Source organism: Manis pentadactyla, chromosome 15 (assembly GCF_030020395.1).
Source record: "Manis pentadactyla isolate mManPen7 chromosome 15, mManPen7.hap1, whole genome shotgun sequence".
NCBI lineage: Eukaryota > Metazoa > Chordata > Mammalia > Pholidota > Manidae > Manis > Manis pentadactyla.
Window position 1 is genome coordinate 79,881,827 of NC_080033.1, and position 18,998 is coordinate 79,900,824.

Genomic DNA, 18,998 nt, shown 5'->3' on the forward strand with positions numbered 1-18,998 from the left:
CTACTCTAATTAGAAACGTGACAGCTCTCTGGTCGCTCGCCCCTCCTCCCTTCCCACCTACTTGAATGCCCGGGCACTTCTCATTCCATTCGGAAATCCCTTTCTGCCAGGCGTGGGCTGGGGGCAGCTTGCAGCTCAGTGTTTACAAACAGGGCAGACCTAAAGCTGTAACTTGGTGCTGACTTTGACCTTGAAATTAGTCAACCTCTAATGGCAAGTTGCCCCTGCTTCTCAATGGCCACCACCCGGCCCACCTTTGTTTCTGTACATGGGGCAGGCGGGAGGGGAGCTAGAGAAGCGATCTGGAGGTTTTTCTAGAATGTCAACTTGTAACTGGCATCGGCTCCCCTGATGTGTTACTAGAGCCAGCCCGTACATATCATCCGTTTGCCCCAAAATAGCTCTTCCTTGGGTCCTAAAAAGCCTTTGGCTTAGACATATGTTTGGATTGACCAATATTCTTAAAAAAAACAAAAACAAAAAAACCTCCATCCTGCACAGAATTAAAGGGGGCCCAGAGGAGGGGCCTCAGGAGGCAGGAGAAGGTTAGTGGCTCCCTGGACAATCTCAGAGTGTCGCCACCCGCCCCACATGCCAGCAAAAGGCAAGGACACTGTCCTTCACCTGCCATGTGGCCCTGCGTGATCTCCAGGACCAAGGCCTGGCTCCTGTGACGTGGTTCATCTGCCCCCACCGTGCCTCCCCTAGGCTTCCTGGGGGACCCACGGCCGCCCCTGCAGCACCATTTCCACAAGAAGATGCACCTGGTTCCAAGGAGCCCAAGCATGTTTGTGCCTGACATGCAGCCCACCGGCGGACCAGGGCTCTGTCACCGCCCGCCTTCAGAAGGCTCCACTCACCACTCCTGGGGAGCCCTGTTCTGTCAGTGCCCAAACGAGAAGAGCAGGACTGCCTTTGTCACAGTATGTCCCCCCAGAAATAATGTTGTTTCCTCTTCCAGAGCAATACAAGCTGCTGAGCGACCACATTGAGCAGATGGCCATTGAGTAGGCCGTGGGAGGTCACCCAAGGCACTCCCCAGGAGGACTGGGGTGCACGCCGCTCTCCCGAGCCAGCAACCGGCTGTCACCCCACCTGATGACCCTGCATGACATCGGCAGCACCCAGAGCCGCTCCACACTGCCCTAGAACTAGCGGTTAGAAGAACCCGGTTGCCTGTCGTCCCTGCCTCCCTCTGCCTGTGTCTGCTCCCCCACCCATGTGGCGAAGTGTCCCTGGGATTACATGGCTAAGACCGAGGTGACTGTCCACACCCCTGAGTGTCCGGCCTGTGACATGGACTGAGAGGGCAGAGGAGGACACCAGGGCAAGGCCAGGCCGAGGGCGGTGCTCACTGCAGCCTCCTGGAGCGGGGGGTGGGCATGGGATTCTGGTAAGGGCAGTGACATGGGGCTGTCATGGCCGACAGTCTGGGGGGCCCTCCTCTTCAGGTGGGGGATGGGTGCTTTCGCAGCTGGGGCTCCTGCAGCAGGGCGGTGGGCCTCCATGTCAGTCCCTGGCTGGTGCCGGCCCTTCCCTGGGTCCCCCTCCATGTGTTGGGAACTGGGGCCACAGGAACCTTGAGGTGAGAGACATGTCCTGTTTTAGGGAGGGGGCGAGAACTGCACTCTTGCTGGCTGCAGGGGGCCCAGCCCCCGGGGGCTGTGGGCATCCTGGAGGCGGCGCAGGGTCTGAGCCTTGTACAGGCGTCACCAGCACCCAGGTGGCTGGGTCAGGCGTCCGGAATGTTCCTGGTCCGCTGACAGCTTCCCTCTGGAGCAGAGAACATTCTGCCACTTGGGGCCCTGGAGGACCTCGGGGCTGTCTGCCCCGCAAGGAGGCACAGAGGAGTTCCCTCAGGAGCTGCAGGACAGCCACCCTTTTGGAAAGCAGACAGGGCCGCCGTATACTTCAAATGAGAAAGTGCCAGTTTTATGGGCAGCCGGGCAGGGGCGGCTTCCGGTGGCAGTTGGTGAGGCTCGTTGGCAGAGTGGCCTCGGAGCAGTGGGTGCCCACACCTTCCTGGGCCCAGGTGATCGACCTCCCCCCTGCAGACCACAGGTACCCCTTCGTCTTGTCCAGGCCTGGGAACCGCGGTTCTTCTCCCAGGTTTGGTACCAGGCACTTACCAGGCCCAGAGGACTGCGGGCAGACCAGGAACCTCCAGCATGCCAGCTCCACTGTGTGGCTGTTTCCCGTCAGCCCCCTTCCCTCGTCTCCGCAGGTCGCTTTAGGGCGCTGACCCTGGAGTGGGCCCGGGGGCCTCTGCTTTCTCCCGCGCCCCCACCCTTTCCCTCTCTCCCCGCCAGCTCTAGCCGCGTCAGGTTCCTGTCTCCTCTTGAGCACTTACAAATACGTGCCTGAGAGTCATGCATCCAGCCAGGGCTTGCGGGGCTCCCCTCGTGGGGCACTTCGCTGGGAAGTCCATGGGCTAAGCTCCAGAAGGCTCGTCTTGGTGCTCATGAGAGGAGATGCGGGACCTGAGCTTGCTGCGGTGAAAGGCCCGCCCACAGGAGCACGGAGTGTGCGTGCGGGCGTGTGATGCCAGCCTGGCTGGCGGTGGCACTAAAGAAAGCCCAGCCGTGTGGCCAGTTTGTCACATGCGGGGGCAGCTCAGGGGCCTGGAGGCTGCCGCTGGGCCCAGCGACCGTGCATGTCTCCGCAGAATGCGTTTCGGGTTAACAGGTGTGGGGGCCCCTCCCTAGTGCCTCCTTCGGACAGCACCTCCCCCCCTGAAACCAGCTTCCCTCTCTGAGGTCAGCACCCCAGCTCGCATTGTCCAGGCCCCTCTGTGTCCTCCGTGGCTTGGCTAGTCAGCCCCCAGTGGTTAGTTGAAGTGCATCAAGACTTTATTCTGAGGTGCCCAGAAGACTTACCTGTGTGTATATAAGGTGTTTGTATAGAAGTTTGATTCGGTCTGCTTCCTGGAGGAAGAGAAGTGGATTCTGAGGCCCTCCAGGGCTCTGGAAGGGGAGGCAGCACTGTCCCCTGGGGTGGGGGCACAGGCAGGGCCACCCAGCCTTTGGAAGGAAACGGCTTTGACTTCGTTGGGCTTTTCCAAGCACTTTAACTTCAAAAGTGATCTTGAAATATTTTTCTCCCATAGGCCACTTGAATTAGAGGTGAAGGTGGAGTAGAGGTGGCTTTGGGTTGGCCCGCCTGCTCCTCACATTTATCCGTCTGGCTCCCAGGAGGGGAGAAAACTGACCCCAGGCAGGCTGCCTGTCCTGCAGAGCCGCACGGGGGGCACCAGAGGCTGCCCCCGCGCACCCCGAGTGGTGGCTGGATGCCGCAGTGGCCCAGGCCACTCTGCATCTGGTGGTTCGTGCTGGAGGGACCCGGCCAGCGGCACCTGGAGGGGCACTGAGCCCCTGGAGGAAGGCTGGTAGTTTGCCTCCCTGAGGTTTCCTCTCCCTGTAGCACCCCCTCTCCCCTCCGGGCTGGGGCAGAGCGGACATGTGGGGGCCTCCGGTGGTGAGCAGACACAGGACACGCGCTCAGAGGTGCTCGCACGGGGAGGTGTCCGGTGTACACAATGGGGCTCTTTGCTGCAGAAGCCCCGAGAGCCCATCTGAGAATACAGGGCCCTTAGACTCTGGCACGAGGCCTGCGATGGGGTCCGAGGACAGCCTCCAGTCCCAGCACCGAGTATCCAGAGGTGGGCTTTGGAGGCCTGCTGTTAGCAGGTAGGGGCTCTGCAGGCTCTGGCTGGCCAGCCTCCGGGGACCGTGTGAATCACAATGAGCAAGAGACAGTGGCTTCTCTGAAAAGCTTCCTCCGAAAACAGGGCGATGTTGAGATGCAGCTTTGTATGTTTTAGGCTTTGTTATAATTTTAGCAGTATTAGTAGATGTTGAGAGGGGCCATGTTAATATTCAGATCACGTCCGCTGCACGCGCATGTGTGTGTGCCTCTAACCAAAGGCAGGAGGACTGAATGCTGCTGCTCTGAGTGAGTTGTACAGTGTAGTGGAGTGAACGATGATTTTCCTATTGCCAAAAGAAAAAAGGAGGCTAAGAAACTCTGAAGTTACCAAAAGGTGGACTGAGAAAAAGGGCAGTCCCTGAGCTCTGCCCACAGTGAGGACCCGGGATGCTCAGGCCGGCCGGGGAGCCCCAGTGGAGCTCAGGACAGAGCCCCCCTCCCGGGAGCGGCGACCAGTGGGCCCCGCTGCTCCACGCCCAGCTAGACTGTGGAGCCGTCCCCACAGAGAGCAGCTGGCAGCCTTGAGGGTTGCTGTTCCATGGACTGTTGTGCGTGGGTCACCTTGTCACACGTGGTGTCCAGACCCCAGGTGTAGGAAGCAGAGCCCCTTGCACACAGGCATGAGCGAGAGGTTTCATCCTGCCGGGGGAGTGTAACCAGACCCCGGGGCTGTGAGCCAGGCCATCGAGCCTCCTCAGGCAGCCCTTTCATTAGGGAGCGTCCAGGTAGACTCGTGTGGTCAGATCAGCTCAATTACCAAATTGTCCAAAACTCTAGACCAGTGGGCAGTCGGGGGAGGGTCCTTCGCCCAGAACAGTGGGGCGCCTGGGGAAAAGGGTCCCTCGTCCAGAGGGAGGGGGCAGGGGCTAGCCCGGCCTCGGGGAGAGGAGTGGAGCACCTCCTCCTGCCCCACCGGGGTCCCGGGCTCTCTCCTGTTCCTCAACCCTGATGGGGCTGCTGGGTGGGGGTCCCCCCGCCCCTCAACTCCGGGGGTGGTTCTCACTGCCCCACCCCCAGCCTCTTAGTTCTCCTGAAGCGTTGCTCTCACGTCTTCAGCTGTCCCTCCAGGTTGCCTGTAAGTCACTTACTCCTTTTTATGGTTCTCGGGGATGAATTTCAATCGAAAAGCTTTCAGCTGAGTTTCACTGTAAAGGGGAATTGTGTCGGCTAGAAGTGCCCCTGATTGACTGATGTGCAGTGTTCAGACCCTGGACAGAGCAGGGGCTTACCTAAGCCCCACAGGCCCTGCGTCTGTCCCGGTACCGCCTTGTCACTATGGGGCCAAGAGCAGCAACGCGTTGGTCCTCCAGACAGCGAGTGGATGCATCATTTCCCGATCGTTCGCTTCCGGTGACCGCCCTCGGTACTAAGGCTGCGCTCGGCGTGGCCTCCCGCACCTCCAGCTCCCTCCCTGTCCCTGGGCCTCTGGGTCTGCTGCTCAGGAGGGACTGAAACGCCTCGTGGGGCTGGCCTGCTCTGTTCCCTGGGTAACCTGGCACTGGCCTGCGTTCCCCGGGCCGGCCAGAACTTGGGAGTAGATCCCCACCCCTCACTGTGTCTGGGGGAGTCGTGCGTCCCTGAGATGCGTGTGGGGCAGGTTCCTGGTTACCGTGGGAAAGGGAAAACTCATCACCTCCCCGAGGGAGTCAGGACAGTCTGACTTTGACCATCTTCCCTTCATCTCCACGCACACGCCTCCCACAGGACGTCTGTGCAGCTGGAGGGGAGCTCAGGTCCCGGCTTCTCCTGCAGACGCCAGGCTTTGACAAGGCCAGGTCAGGCCAGAGCCCCTGCCTCCCACAGCTTCCCAGAGCCCCCCGTGGTGGGCTTGCCCTTGAGCCAGGAAGAGGACTCCTTCCGATGGCCCCCTGATCCAGCCCAAGACGTGGGGGCTGTGCCTGCTTCGTCCTTGGTCTCCCAGGACGTGCATGAAAAGGGAACGTGCCCAGCAGGGGCCATTCCCACGGGCGCTCTGGACAGATGAGTCCCAGCCTCCTTGCTGAGCTCGGGGCAGCTTGGCCTGGTTCCCCTGCCATGAGGTCCAGAGCGAGCCTGGGGCTGCTCCTTCCCGTGGACACCTTGAGAAAGACATTTGAAATGCTAGAAACTCAAGCAGGCATAGAGCCTCTTAAAAGACGGAAACATGTTTAAATACGGTCAGTCTGCGCCTTTGTTAAGAACCGTGGCTTCCCCCGGGGCCTCAGCGACAGCTTACGCATGTGCATCCCCGTCTCTTCTTTCACCCCGTTGGTCTCTAAACTTGCCACATCCCAACATCGCCTTTTCACCCAAAAGTAGAACTCAGTGACGCAGGCATTTTACGTGTTACTGTTATGCAATTTGCGTCCCATTTTTTGTGTGTTTGATGTCCTACCAACTATATTTTAAGGTTGAGAAAGTTTCAAGGTTGAAGATCTCAGAACAGTGCTAAAATCAAAGCTGTTTCCTGTGAAGAAAAAAAAAATATGCCTATGTGTTGCACCTCAGATTGTCAGAAGGTGGGAACTGAAATAAATTATCTTCTAAAAGTCAGTCTGCCTAATCTTTGTTCTCACATATCCACGAGCGCCTCTGATGGAATCTAGTGTTCTCAGTGACACCAGTGACTTTGAAGAAACAGCGTTTTTTTCTGGTGTCACGTTGCCCTCCCCATTTAGGCTGGGTGAGTTCTGTCCACACGTGAGTGTGGCTCATGGGAAACGCTGGAAAGGGGGCTGTCCCCCGAATGCTGCAGAGCCGCGGGGTGGCCGAGGCCCCTGGGCAGGTGAGTGCACGCAGCGGCCGCGCCCTGCCCTGGATCCGAGCCCAGGCCTCCAGGACGTGGCCAGTGCCTTCCAGCTGGAACCCTGACCATTGCTTCTTGCCCAGGCTGCCTCGTCTCTTGCGTTTGGGAGCCTGGGGGGATCTGTGAGTGGACGCTGGTCCCAGCTCCTCTATGACACAAATGGGACGTCTTTATCAGTCCTTGCCAACCTGGCTCAGCAGACGCATTTTGCGACATGTTTGGTCTCTGATTGTAAGTCAGGGCGTGCGTCCTAACTCTCCGCCTAGACAGATGGGGAGGCAAGGCTGAGGAGCAGTACAGGGCCTGAGGAGAGTTCTCTGTACCCACGGGCCACCAAACAGCTGTGGGCTTGGCCCAAGGGTCCCCGGGACAGGCTCCCAGGATGCCCCACCAGCCACTGGCCACCTGAGATAGGTGGGGTCAGCTCCCTGTGGCTTGGTGGGTGGGGGCCTGATGGCCAGGTTCCTGGGTCTCCCGCCCAGTGTGGAAACCACCACCGCCTTTTAGCCAGATGTCGGGGGCTGGCCTGGGTGGTGGATGCTGCCAGCCCGACTGTCACAGTGGACTTTTCCTCTGGTGCTTTTTGACCAGCAACAGGTAGATATGCAGGCAGCTCCCAGGAGGGGGAGGACCCCTCTGAAGGCAGTAGGGACCCCTGTTCCACCTCCCCACTAACCTACTAAGTAAGTCTTCTGCCCCATCGTTCTTTGAGCCTCGGTTTCTTCACCTGTGAAATGGGAAGGGAAATGTCACCTGTCCCACCCACACAGTTCCCACAAAAGTCAGGGGCGGTGCACACGTGCTTTGCAAAGGGCAGGCCCGTGCATCCCAGTCCAGGCTAGTCCCTCCTTTTCCCAAAGAGGGAGTCAGCCTGCGAACGTGTAGCTGCAGGAAGGTTCCTACCCGGTAAAGAGAAAAAGAAAAAGGATGAAACTTGTCTAAATTTTAGAGCAGTACATTTAAAAAGCATTATTCAAATTCATAACCCTAATATTATGCTCAGTGAAATAAGCCAGGCGGAGAAAAATAAGTACCAAATGATTTCACTCATCTGTGGAGTATAAGAGCAAAGAAAAACTGAAGCAACAAAACAGCAGCAGAATCACGGAACCCAAGAATGGACTAATAGTTACCAAAGGGAAAGGGACTGGGGAGGAGGGGAGGGAAGGGAGGGATAAGGGCAGGAAAAAGAAAGGGGACATCACGATTAGCATGTATAATATTGGGGGGGGTACGGGGCAGGCTGTGCAACACAGAGAAGTAGTGATTCTACAGCATCTTACTATGCTGATGGACAGTGACTGTGAAGGGGTACATGGGGGGGACTTGGTGAAGGGGGGAGCCTAGGAAACGTAATGTTCTTCATGTAATTGTAGATTCACGATACCAAAATAATAAATAAATAAATAAATAAATAAAAATAATTTTAAGAATTTCACAACCCTAAATATAAAAGTAATGTAAACCATTAAGTTTTTTAATTTTCCTTTTAAGTTGTATCAAAGCTCCTGGAACACGGCGAGTGGCGGCTTCTTCCCCTCACTGCCCTCTGACCTCGTCCGGCCGCAGCACCCCAGGCTCTCGCCAGAACCACTCCCAAACCCCTCTTCCCACGCTTGGGACAAGGCTCCTACTCCTGAAGTCACTTGTTAATGCCCCAGGAAGTATTCTCTTCCCTCCTGCACAGAACCTGCTCAGACTGCCCCAGGACGTGATGAGGGGGGTTGCCCCAGGCGACCAGGAGAGACACAGCAAGGGACACGTGGGGAGCAACGAAGTCTGACCCAAGGCTCAGAGGGACCAGAAAGCCAGCAGCCCTCGGCCCCTGCCCACCCCACCTCCTGGAGGCCTGAAGAGAGAGAAGCTCTGAAGTTTGGGGCCGCTTCCCAAGACATGGTAACGTGGAAGGCTCAGCCCGCTGTCCACCCTGGAATTGGGACAGGTGGTCTCCTCGTGCACAGGGGCCAGAGGGAAGGTGGGAGGCCCCTCACACCATCAGCTTACTGTGTGCCAGACACCACAAGATGAATGAGCAAGGTCATTTTTCAGAAACTGTCGGATTGGTACACTTGTGTGTGTGCATGCACAGGAACATATGCATATAAGTGTTTCTAGCATAAGTGTGTAAGAGGTAATGTCTATATACAATATAATCTGATGTTATTTTGTCAATTATGTAGGAAAAATGTTTTAGTTACATTTGGAGTGAGTGTCCTCATGGTAGAATCAGGGTGGGCTTCCCTGAGGAGGTGCCACAGAGCTGGATTTGGGGTAGTACAAATCACTGTGGGTGATACAAACCATGCAATGATCTCATGCTGGCACATCTCGTCCGTGTGTTCTGGGGTGACTCATGTCCCCCCAGCCCCCAGGGCTCTGGAGTGCAGCTGTATTTGGGAATAGTCTGTACAGCTGTGATTAGTTAGCGTGAGGTCATGCTGGATAGGGTGGGCCCCACGCCAAGTCGGCTGTGTCCTCACAACACGAGGGGATTTGGACGCACACAGGGACAGCGCCCCGGGAGGATGGAGATAACAGCGACTGGTCCACAAGCCAAGGATCCCCAAAGATGGCAGCGACCACCAGAAGCCGGGAGAAGCCTCAGCAGGGGCCCCCCTGCCAGCACCTCGATTTCAGACTGCAGGCCTCCAGAACCCCAGACATTTCTGTGGTTTTCGGCCTCCCCCGGGTTGTGGTCCTTGGTTTCTGCAGCCCTGGGAGGCTCACCCTTGACCAAGTTCTCAGCATGAACGGCCGAGCCCGCAAGTCCTAAGGTGGAAGGTGAGGCCCAGCACAACTCAGGGTATGAGCACTTTGCATTTATTGAGCATCTGTACAGATGAGGAAACTGGAGCTCAGAGGACATGTGATTCACTGGGGACTGGGGGGACACAGAGCCCAAGCACCCAGTGTCAGTCTCCCGATGGGGGAGGTCCTGTCCTACTGATGGAGCCCTGGCCCCTGGCCCCTGAGGTCCTCCACGGGGTCCTCCCCGGCAGAGTCGTCCACGCTCCCCTCCTCCTGCCCCTGGCTCCGGGTGGTGCTCTGAGCGCCCTAAGCATCGCCACGCAGCAGCGCCAAGAAAAATAACAGTGGTGACAAGTGCTGAGGGTTCTCTAAGTGCATTGTGTGGGTTTGTTCACCCAGGACTCACCACAGCCCCACAAGGGGATACTATTAATAGCCCACTTTCGCAGGTGAGGCCTGTACAGCACAGAGAGGCTCAGGAACTTTCCCAAGGGCACACAGCTTGGGAGATGTGGGTTTGGACCCCTGCAGTCTGGCTGAGGGGCAGTACTGCCTCCTCTGACTTTAGAGAGACTTATGCAGAAAGCTATGGGACACCCCCTGCCCCTCCACACACTGGGGCACAGCCCCCATGCCCACTCACCGGGTGACTAACCTTACCCTGGTTGGCATGAGGCTGAATACAGCCTTTACTTGGCCTGCTTGGCTGCACCCTCGAAGGTTTCCCTGCAGAACAGCAATGTGCCTGATTACAGGCCCTGCTAGGCCCAAGGTAACAGGTAATGTAGGCACCATATCGGTTCCCTGAAGTCTGAGAAACCCTGACTTCTGAACCCCACAGGCCCGGGCCCTGGGCAGCAGGAGTGGACAGTCCAGGGCCCTCTGCTCCTCAGGTGGACACAGTCCAGAGGCCTCTAGGGGGCGCTCAGCGCGTGGGGCAGCCACAAAGCCCTTAGCATTTTACTGATTCCACTTGCAGCAAGTCCAGGTCAGACCCTAGGGCAGCTCTCCCCGTCCCGGGCCCTGCTTCCTTTACATCCCGGTTCTCAAACAGCCTGCCCCGCACCCTGACACTTCACTCTGTCACAGGCAGAATGGCCCTGCCCCCAGGGCTCACCTGGCCAGCGAAGGACCACGGGGCCGCCTGAGACAGGAAGTTGTCCGTGAGCAGCCGAGCGTCACTGTGCTCATAGACCCCATGCATCTTCGCTCTGAAATCCTGCCAAGGAGAGACGGTGAGGTGAGGGGCCGGTGCCCAGCTAGCTCCACGGGGACCCCACCCGCACCAGGTCCTGCCTGGGGGCATCTGCTTGTGATTCCATGTAATCTGCAGCAGCCAGGTAGGCGGGCATTACCATACCGTCTTTTAGATGGGGAAACTGAGGCCCAGAGAGGCTAAGCAACACATCCACAGTCACCCTGGGAAATCAGAGATCACGCTCCCCCACCAGAGGATATTATGGAATATTGCCCATCCGATCGGCATTTAACCATAGACGGCGATTTTAACGCTCGCCCACCAAGGTGTGCCCTCTCACAGGTCTCCCCTCCGGAGCTGGAATATAATTCTCCTCCCCTTGAATGCGGCCCTACCAACTCACTCCTAAGGAATAGGCAGCTGCAGAATAACACTAACCTACTTTTAAGGGTAGGTCATAAAAGGTGACACAATTTCCACCTGGCTTTGTCTCAAGATGCTTGCTCTTGGACCAGCCACCACGCCACGAGGAAGCCCATGCCACAGGGAGAGGCCACAGGTAGGTGTTGGGGCTACGGACCCCACCGAGGACAGGCTTTGTGAGTGTGTGGCTCCTGAAGTCACCCAGGGCCCCCAAGCTCAGGAGGGCCCCATGCATGGTGCGGTACTCTGCCAGTGCCATCTGGAAATCCTTGGTAATGTTGAACAAAGGGTCCGCAGTTTTATCTTGCACCAGACTCTGCAAATCCCGTGGCCTGTCCTGTACGAGGATGACAGCCACCACCTACCAGATGTGAGTGAGGAAACCTTTGAAGCACCGCCCGCCCCAGCTACTGAGCAGCTGAAAACCAAAGTCAGACCCCACTGTGAGCTGCGGGGCCCCAGAACCACAGGAGGCAATCGTGGGAGCAGCTGAGGTTCCACCCAGCTCAGATGACTCAGCTCAGGCTAGATTTTAATCAGGCCGGAGGCGGATAGCAAGCCCTCCCTCTACGCCCAACCTGCAGCGGGCGTCTGTCTGCAGATGCCTTTTGTCCCTGTTGATTGTTGGTTTAAACGCCCAAGTGACCATAAACCCATTGATGTTCCAGATAACAGCGTTGGGGAAATTCCCCACCTCTAGGTTAGGCACCTGGGGACAGATATTTAAAAGTCTTCAAAATTATAAAAATTGCAAAATGTTGCCAACAAACCACCACTGACAGAAAAGGAGGCGTTTGGGACCTACCTCCAGGTCTCTGTCCAAGTCGTAGTTCTCCAGGGCCTGGAAGGCACTGGAATACACCTCCACTGCTTTGGCATGGAAGATCATCTCAATGGTTACAAAGTCCAAAAAAATTTTCTGTGGGGAGAGAAGCGCAAATCACATAACTAAGACTATCAGAGGGAGAGGCCTGGGGTCCCCACGACATGGACGAACTGGGGGCGGGGGTGTTCTGTCCTCCTGGGGACAGGTCTAGGTCAGTGTTACTTCTAGTTTATTTTTGTGTGAGCAGATAAATACATTCCCATTCAAAGGCTGCCTCCCACAGGGATCGTTGCAGAAATGTGGAGGGCTTGCGTCTCCGCGAGGAATCTGAGGCTCCTTCCCTCGGCTGCCCCTGGGCTCATCTGTGCAGCCTTTGCCCCCTCACCCCGAGGATAGGCGTTTACAGGTGATGGCTACAAAATCTTCAGCCCCTGCCACCCAGGGGCTGCAAGTGGGTCTCCCAGGAGGGATGTGGGGGCTGCCAGTAGACATCGCTGGGCCCACAGCCCAAGCCACCTTGTCAAAGTGGAATGAGACAAGAGAGGCCGGTTTCTCTTGATTAGAGGGCTCCGCTCAGCTCAGCAAGCTCTTGCAGACTTCCTACTACGCCATGCCCGGCCCTACTAAGCGCTGCTTTGCGGTGGGCCCAGCAGGATGAAAGCTCAGTGCACGGGGGAGGAGCCTGCAGTTTGGAAACAGCACGTCACAGGTCACGGGATGCGGCTGCTGGGGGGAGGCCGCCTCCAAGTCAGCCCAGGAGAGAAAAGGGCAGAGGGCTCAGACTGCTGGGAATACCTGCCTCCTGTCCCCGCACCCGAGAGCCAGAGGTGCTCCCAGCTGCCAGTCCACAGGCAGGGGCAGGCTGCCTCCTGCCATTTGCTGGCAAGTGACCCCAAGGAAATGACTTATCCTGAGCCCGTTTCTTCATCTGCACAGAGGGACAAGGGTAGGCCCAGGTCACAGAGCCCTACGAGACTCAGCCGGCGCAGCTGTCCCCCATCCATGCGCCCCGTGCGGCACCAGCCCCACCCCAAGCTGGTCCGCAGTGTGAGTTCTCCAGCCCACCCAGACCCACTGGATGGGGCTCCAGGGTGGGCCTGTGGCTCCGTGGTCTGCACTGAGGAAGGCCCTGCAGGTGACTTCCGAGGCGTGCTCAGGTATGTGGCCCCTGTGGGAAGGCATTTCCTTGTTTACAGGAGTCAGAGAGCGACGTTGTAAAGACGGTCATTGTGTTAGAAATGCAACCTAACGCCATGTGGTGGTAATCATGTTTTCAAGTTCTGGTTTTTATCTTTCAAAATTTGAAGGGCTTTTTAGGGGATGGTTTGAATAAGCATCTCTTACAAACTTAATCCCAGAGGTTTAAAGGATGCCCGTTTGAAACTGCATCCTTCCGCTGGCCCCTGGCCGCGGAGGCCAAGGATCTGGTCCTAGGCTTTTCCTGGCCGGCGCCCCACCCCGCCACCTGCTTTCCGCCCTCATAAACATCAGGTGCTTCATCACAGGCCGCAGGTGGTTTGGGTCCTGCCCGCAGCATGGATGCCTGAGCTGTAACCACCGCTATTTCGCTCACCTGTGCACTAATTCACTCCCCAGATATTTACTGAGAACTGCTAGAGGCAGGCCTGGCCACCCAGCAGGGGACACAGGCAGGTCTGCCCAGGTGTCCATGTCAGTGTGGGAGGCGGGACAGCCTTCCATGCCTGCTGAATGGTGCGCTTCACAGTCTCCCCCAAGGCGTCAGCCCCCTGAGGGCAGGAGTCTGGCTTTTCTGGCTGTGGAGTCCCAGCTCCAGGCCCAGTGCCTGGCACACAGTAGGTGTGTATTCAGCATTTCTTAGATTAATGAGTGAATTAAAGATACACTGACTCCACCCCCAGAGGGAGCTGAGCAGAAAGTTCACTGGGGCTGATGAGCTGGGGGCCCAGGCAAGTCCTGATGAAGGATGAGGTGTTAACTCCACGAAGAGGAAGGACAGAGGGCACGGTATGTGCAAAGGTCCTGAGGTGTGAAGGGGTTGGAGCCCTTGAGTTTGGGGTGGGCATCCAAGCCAAGGCTGGGGTACCTCTGGGCCTTGGCACCTTTACCTTTAGAACAGGGGAAGCCTCAGGAGGGTACTAAATCCAGGAGTGACAGATTGCAGCTGCCTTTTGTGAGATTTCTGGGGCTGCAGTTTGGAAGACTGGGTATGGAGGATCTCTATGATTGGCTGGGGTCGGGGCCTAGGATTCTGGGGTGCATTGGGTGGGGTCCAGGTGGAAGGACGAAGCTGCCCATGCCTGCCCCAGAGAAGGGTGTTTAGGGCTTCACAGAGGGAAGTAGGAAGTCAGGGCAAATCCTGGCATGGAGGGGAAGGGGCGGGGGTGGGGGCGAAGTCTGCCAAGGTCTCCTGGTGGGCAGCTGGGCCAGGCTGTTGAGGGGCAAGTCTGCCAGTGCTGGCTTCCGGGTGGACGGCTGAGTAGCAGCCCTCTTACCCGACAGGCCAAGGTTAGCCAGGATTAACTGTCCTGGGAGCCCGGGCCCCAGAGCCACGAGGGCACAAGCTCACACACACACTCATACATGCACACAGTATACATGCGCACACATGCAAACACACAGACACACGTGTGCACGAACACTTCCAACACAGGGCCCAACGCCCCCACCTGTAGGTCCTTCAGCTTCTGCTTCTGGAAGGCATCCACCGTCTCCTCCAACTGGTGGGTGGTGCGGCTGGCATCCACTGAGGCCCTCTGGACACTGGTCTCCGCCTGGCCCCAGAGATGGAAGGTGTCGTGGGGTGGTTCTGGCCTTTAGACACCATTCTGGATCCTTCTCAGTTCCTTCTCGTACTTCTGGGCCAGTTCCCTGCCTCATGGCATCTCTTGATAATTTGGTCATTGAAGAAATAGCCGAGTAGAAGGGGCCGGTGCTGCTCAGACAGGCCTGCTTACTAGCTGTGTGACCTTGGGCAAGTCACTTGGCCTCTCTGAGCCTCAACTTCCTTGTCTGTAAATGGCACGGTAATAAGACCTGCCATGCAGGGTTGTTGTAAGACTTAAACAGTGGGCATCCATTGAGCTGTCCTTCTAACAGGGCTTCTACATTCATGATAATTAGTTTCTGTGCGGAATGTCTTAGGTAATTAACTAATTCACTGGTTCCTTTGATCGACATTTATGTGACCTGACTCTACCCCAGGCGCACAAAGACACTGCATTTTAAAGTCAGACACCCTCAGAGTTAGGTTTGCCCCTAACCTGTGTGACCTTGGGCAAGTCACCTTTCCCAGCCTGTGTCCTCATCTAGACAATGGGGTTAGAAGCGTCCGGCTCATGTGATCGTTAAATAGGTAACCCTGATAAGGAAATGGGGCCTCGGAGGGCAGTGACTCGCTGGCTTGCTGAAGAGTGTTGATGATGGGAAGAGCCCAGGTCTCCTGACCCCCAACCAACTGCTTTCCCTGAACCTCTGGCCACCCTAAGCTCAGGGCCTGCTCACACCTGCCCAGGACAAAGCTCACCTTGACATTTTGTGCGGTCATTCCTCACCTGCGTGCAAGTCTACCTCCCCCAGACAGACGTGGGCCACTCACCTGGGACTGAGAAAGGTGCTGTTAAGGATCCAGCAACCCCTTGGGGGCCCCTGCCGCCCCTACCCGGAGGGCACCCTCAACAAAGGGCCGCCCCGGCCCAGCAGCCCGGGCCTGACTTCCAGGGAAGGATACGATCATTCGCCTATCCGAAGGCGACTTCTGTCTCAGTTTCTCCAGCTTTTCCAGTTGTTTGATTTCGTTTTTCCGGACATGCTTGAATTTCTTGATCTCAGCCTAAAGGAAAGAGAAGCGTATTGGGGACCCAACGTGGCCAGACCCGAACGCCGCCTCCCCTTTCTAGTGCACCCCTGCAGCACAGTCCCCTCGCTCACCCGCGTCTGCTTTATCTGCACCCTGTAGAGTTTCAGGGGGTTGACGACCTTGGTCTCCAGCCTCTCCACCTGGGGGGGGTCACAGACGTGCAGAGAACCAGGCACCAGGGAGGTGTTTGGAGGCTGCTCGGCCTCCAGCCCGCATTACAGAGTGTGGTCCGCACACCCAGAGCTGTGCAGTGGGGCCAAGGGCCAGGGGGAAGCACGAGACACCCTCCCGCTTCCCTTAGTGCCCACCTGGGCTCAGGGCTCTACCTCCCAAGGCTCAGGCACTGCATCTCATCTTGCTAAACCTCGTCTTCTCATCTGTAGGATGGGCAGAATGGCCTACCCATCAGGGTTTTGAGACAGTTCATTACAACCCATGGCTATTTCATTTTGCCAAAACGCATTAGGGCCTCATTGGGGAGGCTAGGTAGACCCATGAAGGACACAGAAAAACGTGGGATTCAGAGCCAGCTGCACCGTGCAGCCCCCAAGGACACGGCAGGGTCGGCGGGGGTGGACACGCCTCACACCCTGGCCAATGCCTAAGTGCCAGGCATAAGAGTCCTCCCAGGGGCTCCTTAGCACCCTGACCACCGGCCATCCTCTCAGAGGCTCAGGTTCAGTGGTCCAGGGTGGGCCTGAGATTCTGCATTTCTAACAAGTTTCCAGTTGATGCTGGTGCCTTGACATTAGGGGTCCCCTGAAAATCCAGATGGGCCAGGGCAGCTGGAATCCCCACAGAGCCCCTTCCTTCCCCTTCATTAAGGCTTAGGACCCTGTTAGGGTGAACACAAAGCTAAAAAAATATTAATTTTCCCAGGTTCCAAAAGGAAAAGGGACTTCCTCATCCTCTCCCTACAGCATTTTCGTTTAGAAACCGTGAGATTGTAAGTCCTTCCTCTGTCCCTTTGGGATGTATGTAAATCTCTTTAAAAGCTAAACAAGCTTCTTGCTGGGTTTACAAGCGGGCAATGGCAGTCGTCTATGCGGAATGTTAACGCCAGGGAAGACAGCACCCCCCGGGGGCCTGGCTCCAAGCTGTAGCTACCTGCTCACCAGGAGATACAAGTTTCATTTGCCTTTGGGTAAAGATGATGAGCTGACACAGGCAGCCGCCCAGTCACGAGGGTATCGGGAAGTCCTGGGTGACAAACGGTGCTGCCAAGCCCCCTTACCCGAGGACAAGGTATCCCCTGTCTTGGGAACCCGCGCTGTGTGGGCTGCGCTGTGTCTGCCGGGCTGCACGGGTACGGGGCTTCTGCCCGGCTTGCTGTCTCTCACTGGGGCACCACGACCTCGCTGCAGCCCGGCTGGCCTCACGTGTACTCAGAAGGAAAGCTGCCCTGTTCTCTAAGTCACAGGGGATTTTTCTGGGGCAGAATTTTACTGTGAATTCTAGCACCTGCAGTCTCTGTGCCCTCACCCCCCGACCATTGTTCTCTGGGCCCTGGGCACTGCCTGCGGCCTAGGACGCAGGGAGCCTGCAGCTGTGGCCCTGGGGACCAGCGTCCTGGGTCTGCTTGCCCCTTGTCCAGCTCTGCACGGCTCCAGGCTCTCAGTCTTGTAAACGGAGGCCTGACCTGGGAGGGAATGGGGTGTTGTGTCCGCCCGCTGAGGACACCTTTTGGGGAGGAGACACGTCCACTGGCTGTGAACCCATAGGGCGCCTCCAACCCTCAGACCGGAGCCCAGCAATGGGGCCCAGGTCCTGGGCGGCCCTACCCACCTCGGCCTGCCGGTAGTCCTGCACTTTGGCCAGGTCCTCCGCGAAGCTCCTCATGGTGGCCCGCATCTCAGGGTTCTCGGTGTTGGCAAAGCCAATGAGCTGTTTGACCAGCTGGTCGGCCTTGTCCCGAAGCCGGGCCGTCTTGCGGGTGTAGGCTGCCAGCACCGAGCAGAACTGGCCGAAGTACTTCTCAGCGTTGGTCACGGTGTCTTCCATCACCCTCACCTGGCTGTCCCTGGGGAGGTGGGGACCTGAGGGGCCGTTCCGGGCAGGGACGCCCACCAGGTCAGGAGAGCCAGTGATGCGGGGGCACCCCCCTCCCACTCTCCTCCTGGGTGCTGAGCACCATGCCAGGCGCCTGGTCCCCAGGATAATGTCCACTGTCCAGTGTCAGCCCATTGGGCAGACCAGCTGGACACATGGCTGTCAGTGGCCCGGCAGGAAAGCAAGCGAGTGTTTGAACTCCCCTCCCTGGGGCCCGTTAGCCGAGCTTTTATCTTCCTGGCAGGGTTAACCTGTATTCCAGCCACCCCTAGCTGCCGTGACCTCTTTCCTCTGAAATCCCCACTTCAGTGTTTTCTCCAAGCCATTGAATTCTTTCCCTTCTCCAAATCCTGAAGCTTTTTAAAGCATTAAGGAACGTTTTTGGGGACCAGTCTTAGGTTTACAGAAAAACTGGTGGAAAGTACAGAGTTCCCACAGACGCTGTGCCTGAAACAGTTCCACGCCCGGCAGTGTGCAGGCATCTGTTACAGCTGATGAGCCATGATGGACGCGTTACCATTGACTGAGGCCCCTGGTCTGCGGGAGGGCTGGCTCTGTGTTGTACACCCCGTGGGTCTGGACAAATCACCAGGCATCAGAATAAACAGGTAAAGGACAGGCGAGCAGCGAGAACACAGTGACAGGATCAGCAGAGGGGACGGGGACGATTCTACAGAAGGGGTGATATCTGGTGGGACTTTGAAGCAGGAAGAGGGGTTTGCCAGGTGGAGGTGAGTGACGGGAGGAGGGGATGGACCCTGTGAATTTGGCTACCCCAGAGCTGTGGGCAATAAATGCTGGAGAAACAGAGGTCAGGTTCTGGAGCTCTGTCTTCCCTTGACCTTGAGGTGAGGTGGGTTGGGAGGGGGGGCACACCTTACCACAACCCCAGCCCCAGCAGTCCCAGCTGCCCCCAAACCCCGCAGTCCCTCCCTCCCAGCTGGAGCCAGGGCAGGGCCACTCACCTGAAGAGAACAGCATTCATTGTGACCAGAGGCACCAGCTGTCCTGGTGTCTGGGAATAAGAATAGGGCCCCAGGGGTCCCGCAGGCCCGGGAGAAGCCAGGCAGGGCTGGGCGCAGCTGTGTGGACCCAGCTCAAGGGACACAGCTACCTGGTTGCCAGGCAACGTGGCCATCCACAGCCACCCTAGGCGGAGCCTCGGCTGGTTGCCTGGCAACCTCTCCCCAGAGGGTCAGGCGGCCTCACCCAGCCTGCTTAGGGGTATCTCAGAGAGGCCCTTTGAAGAGGGAGGCTCCGTGGGACCGGGCTGTGTCCGGGTTCTGCAGGAGGCAGCAGGGCCTGAGTTTTGGGCGGCTGGCCTGGGCCCTGCCCCTTCCTGCCCACAGGGAGGCAGCTGGCGCCCTTCCCCCCGGGGCTGGTTTCTCAGGTGTGTGAAGAAGCCCAGAGTAAATCTGGGGGCTCC

The 18,998-nt window shown here is 57.6% G+C and overlaps 2 protein-coding genes across 3 annotated transcripts in view; one reads left to right on the top strand and one right to left on the bottom strand.

Moving 5' to 3' along the window:
• KIAA0513 (KIAA0513 ortholog) overlaps positions 1 to 6,237 on the top strand; it is a 52,641-nt gene extending 46,404 nt beyond the window's left edge. For both annotated transcript variants that reach the window (XM_057493142.1, XM_057493143.1), the window contains one exon: positions 962 to 6,237. In XM_057493142.1, the coding sequence (XP_057349125.1) occupies positions 962 to 1,011 (50 nt within the window). In that variant the 3' untranslated portion in view covers positions 1,012 to 6,237. The remainder of the gene's footprint in view (positions 1 to 961) is intronic.
• A 2,978-nt stretch (positions 6,238 to 9,215) lies between these two features.
• Positions 9,216 to 18,709, bottom strand: CIBAR2 (CBY1 interacting BAR domain containing 2). Its single transcript, XM_036924156.2, has 9 exons — positions 18,538 to 18,709; positions 17,309 to 17,543; positions 15,595 to 15,663; positions 15,395 to 15,496; positions 15,263 to 15,268; positions 14,334 to 14,438; positions 11,665 to 11,778; positions 10,356 to 10,457; positions 9,216 to 9,544 (listed from the first exon to the last, which is right to left on the bottom strand). Exons 1-9 carry the CDS (start codon positions 18,555 to 18,557, stop codon positions 9,431 to 9,433), a joined length of 867 nt encoding a protein of 288 aa, XP_036780051.2. The 5' UTR covers positions 18,558 to 18,709; the 3' UTR covers positions 9,216 to 9,430.
• Between the last annotated feature and the right edge of the window lie 289 nt (positions 18,710 to 18,998).

Bases quoted from the DNA above. Each gene is read 5' to 3' on its own strand.
- CIBAR2 (XM_036924156.2), bottom strand. From the start codon at position 18,557: ATGAATGCTGTTCTCTTCAG. The intron at 17,544-18,537 runs GTGAGTGGCCCT...CCACCTCCCCAG, and splicing joins ATGAATGCTGTTCTCTTCAG to GGACAGCCAGGTGAGGGTGA. The intron at 15,664-17,308 runs GTGGGTAGGGCC...GACCCCCCCCAG, and splicing joins AGGACTACCGGCAGGCCGAG to GTGGAGAGGCTGGAGACCAA.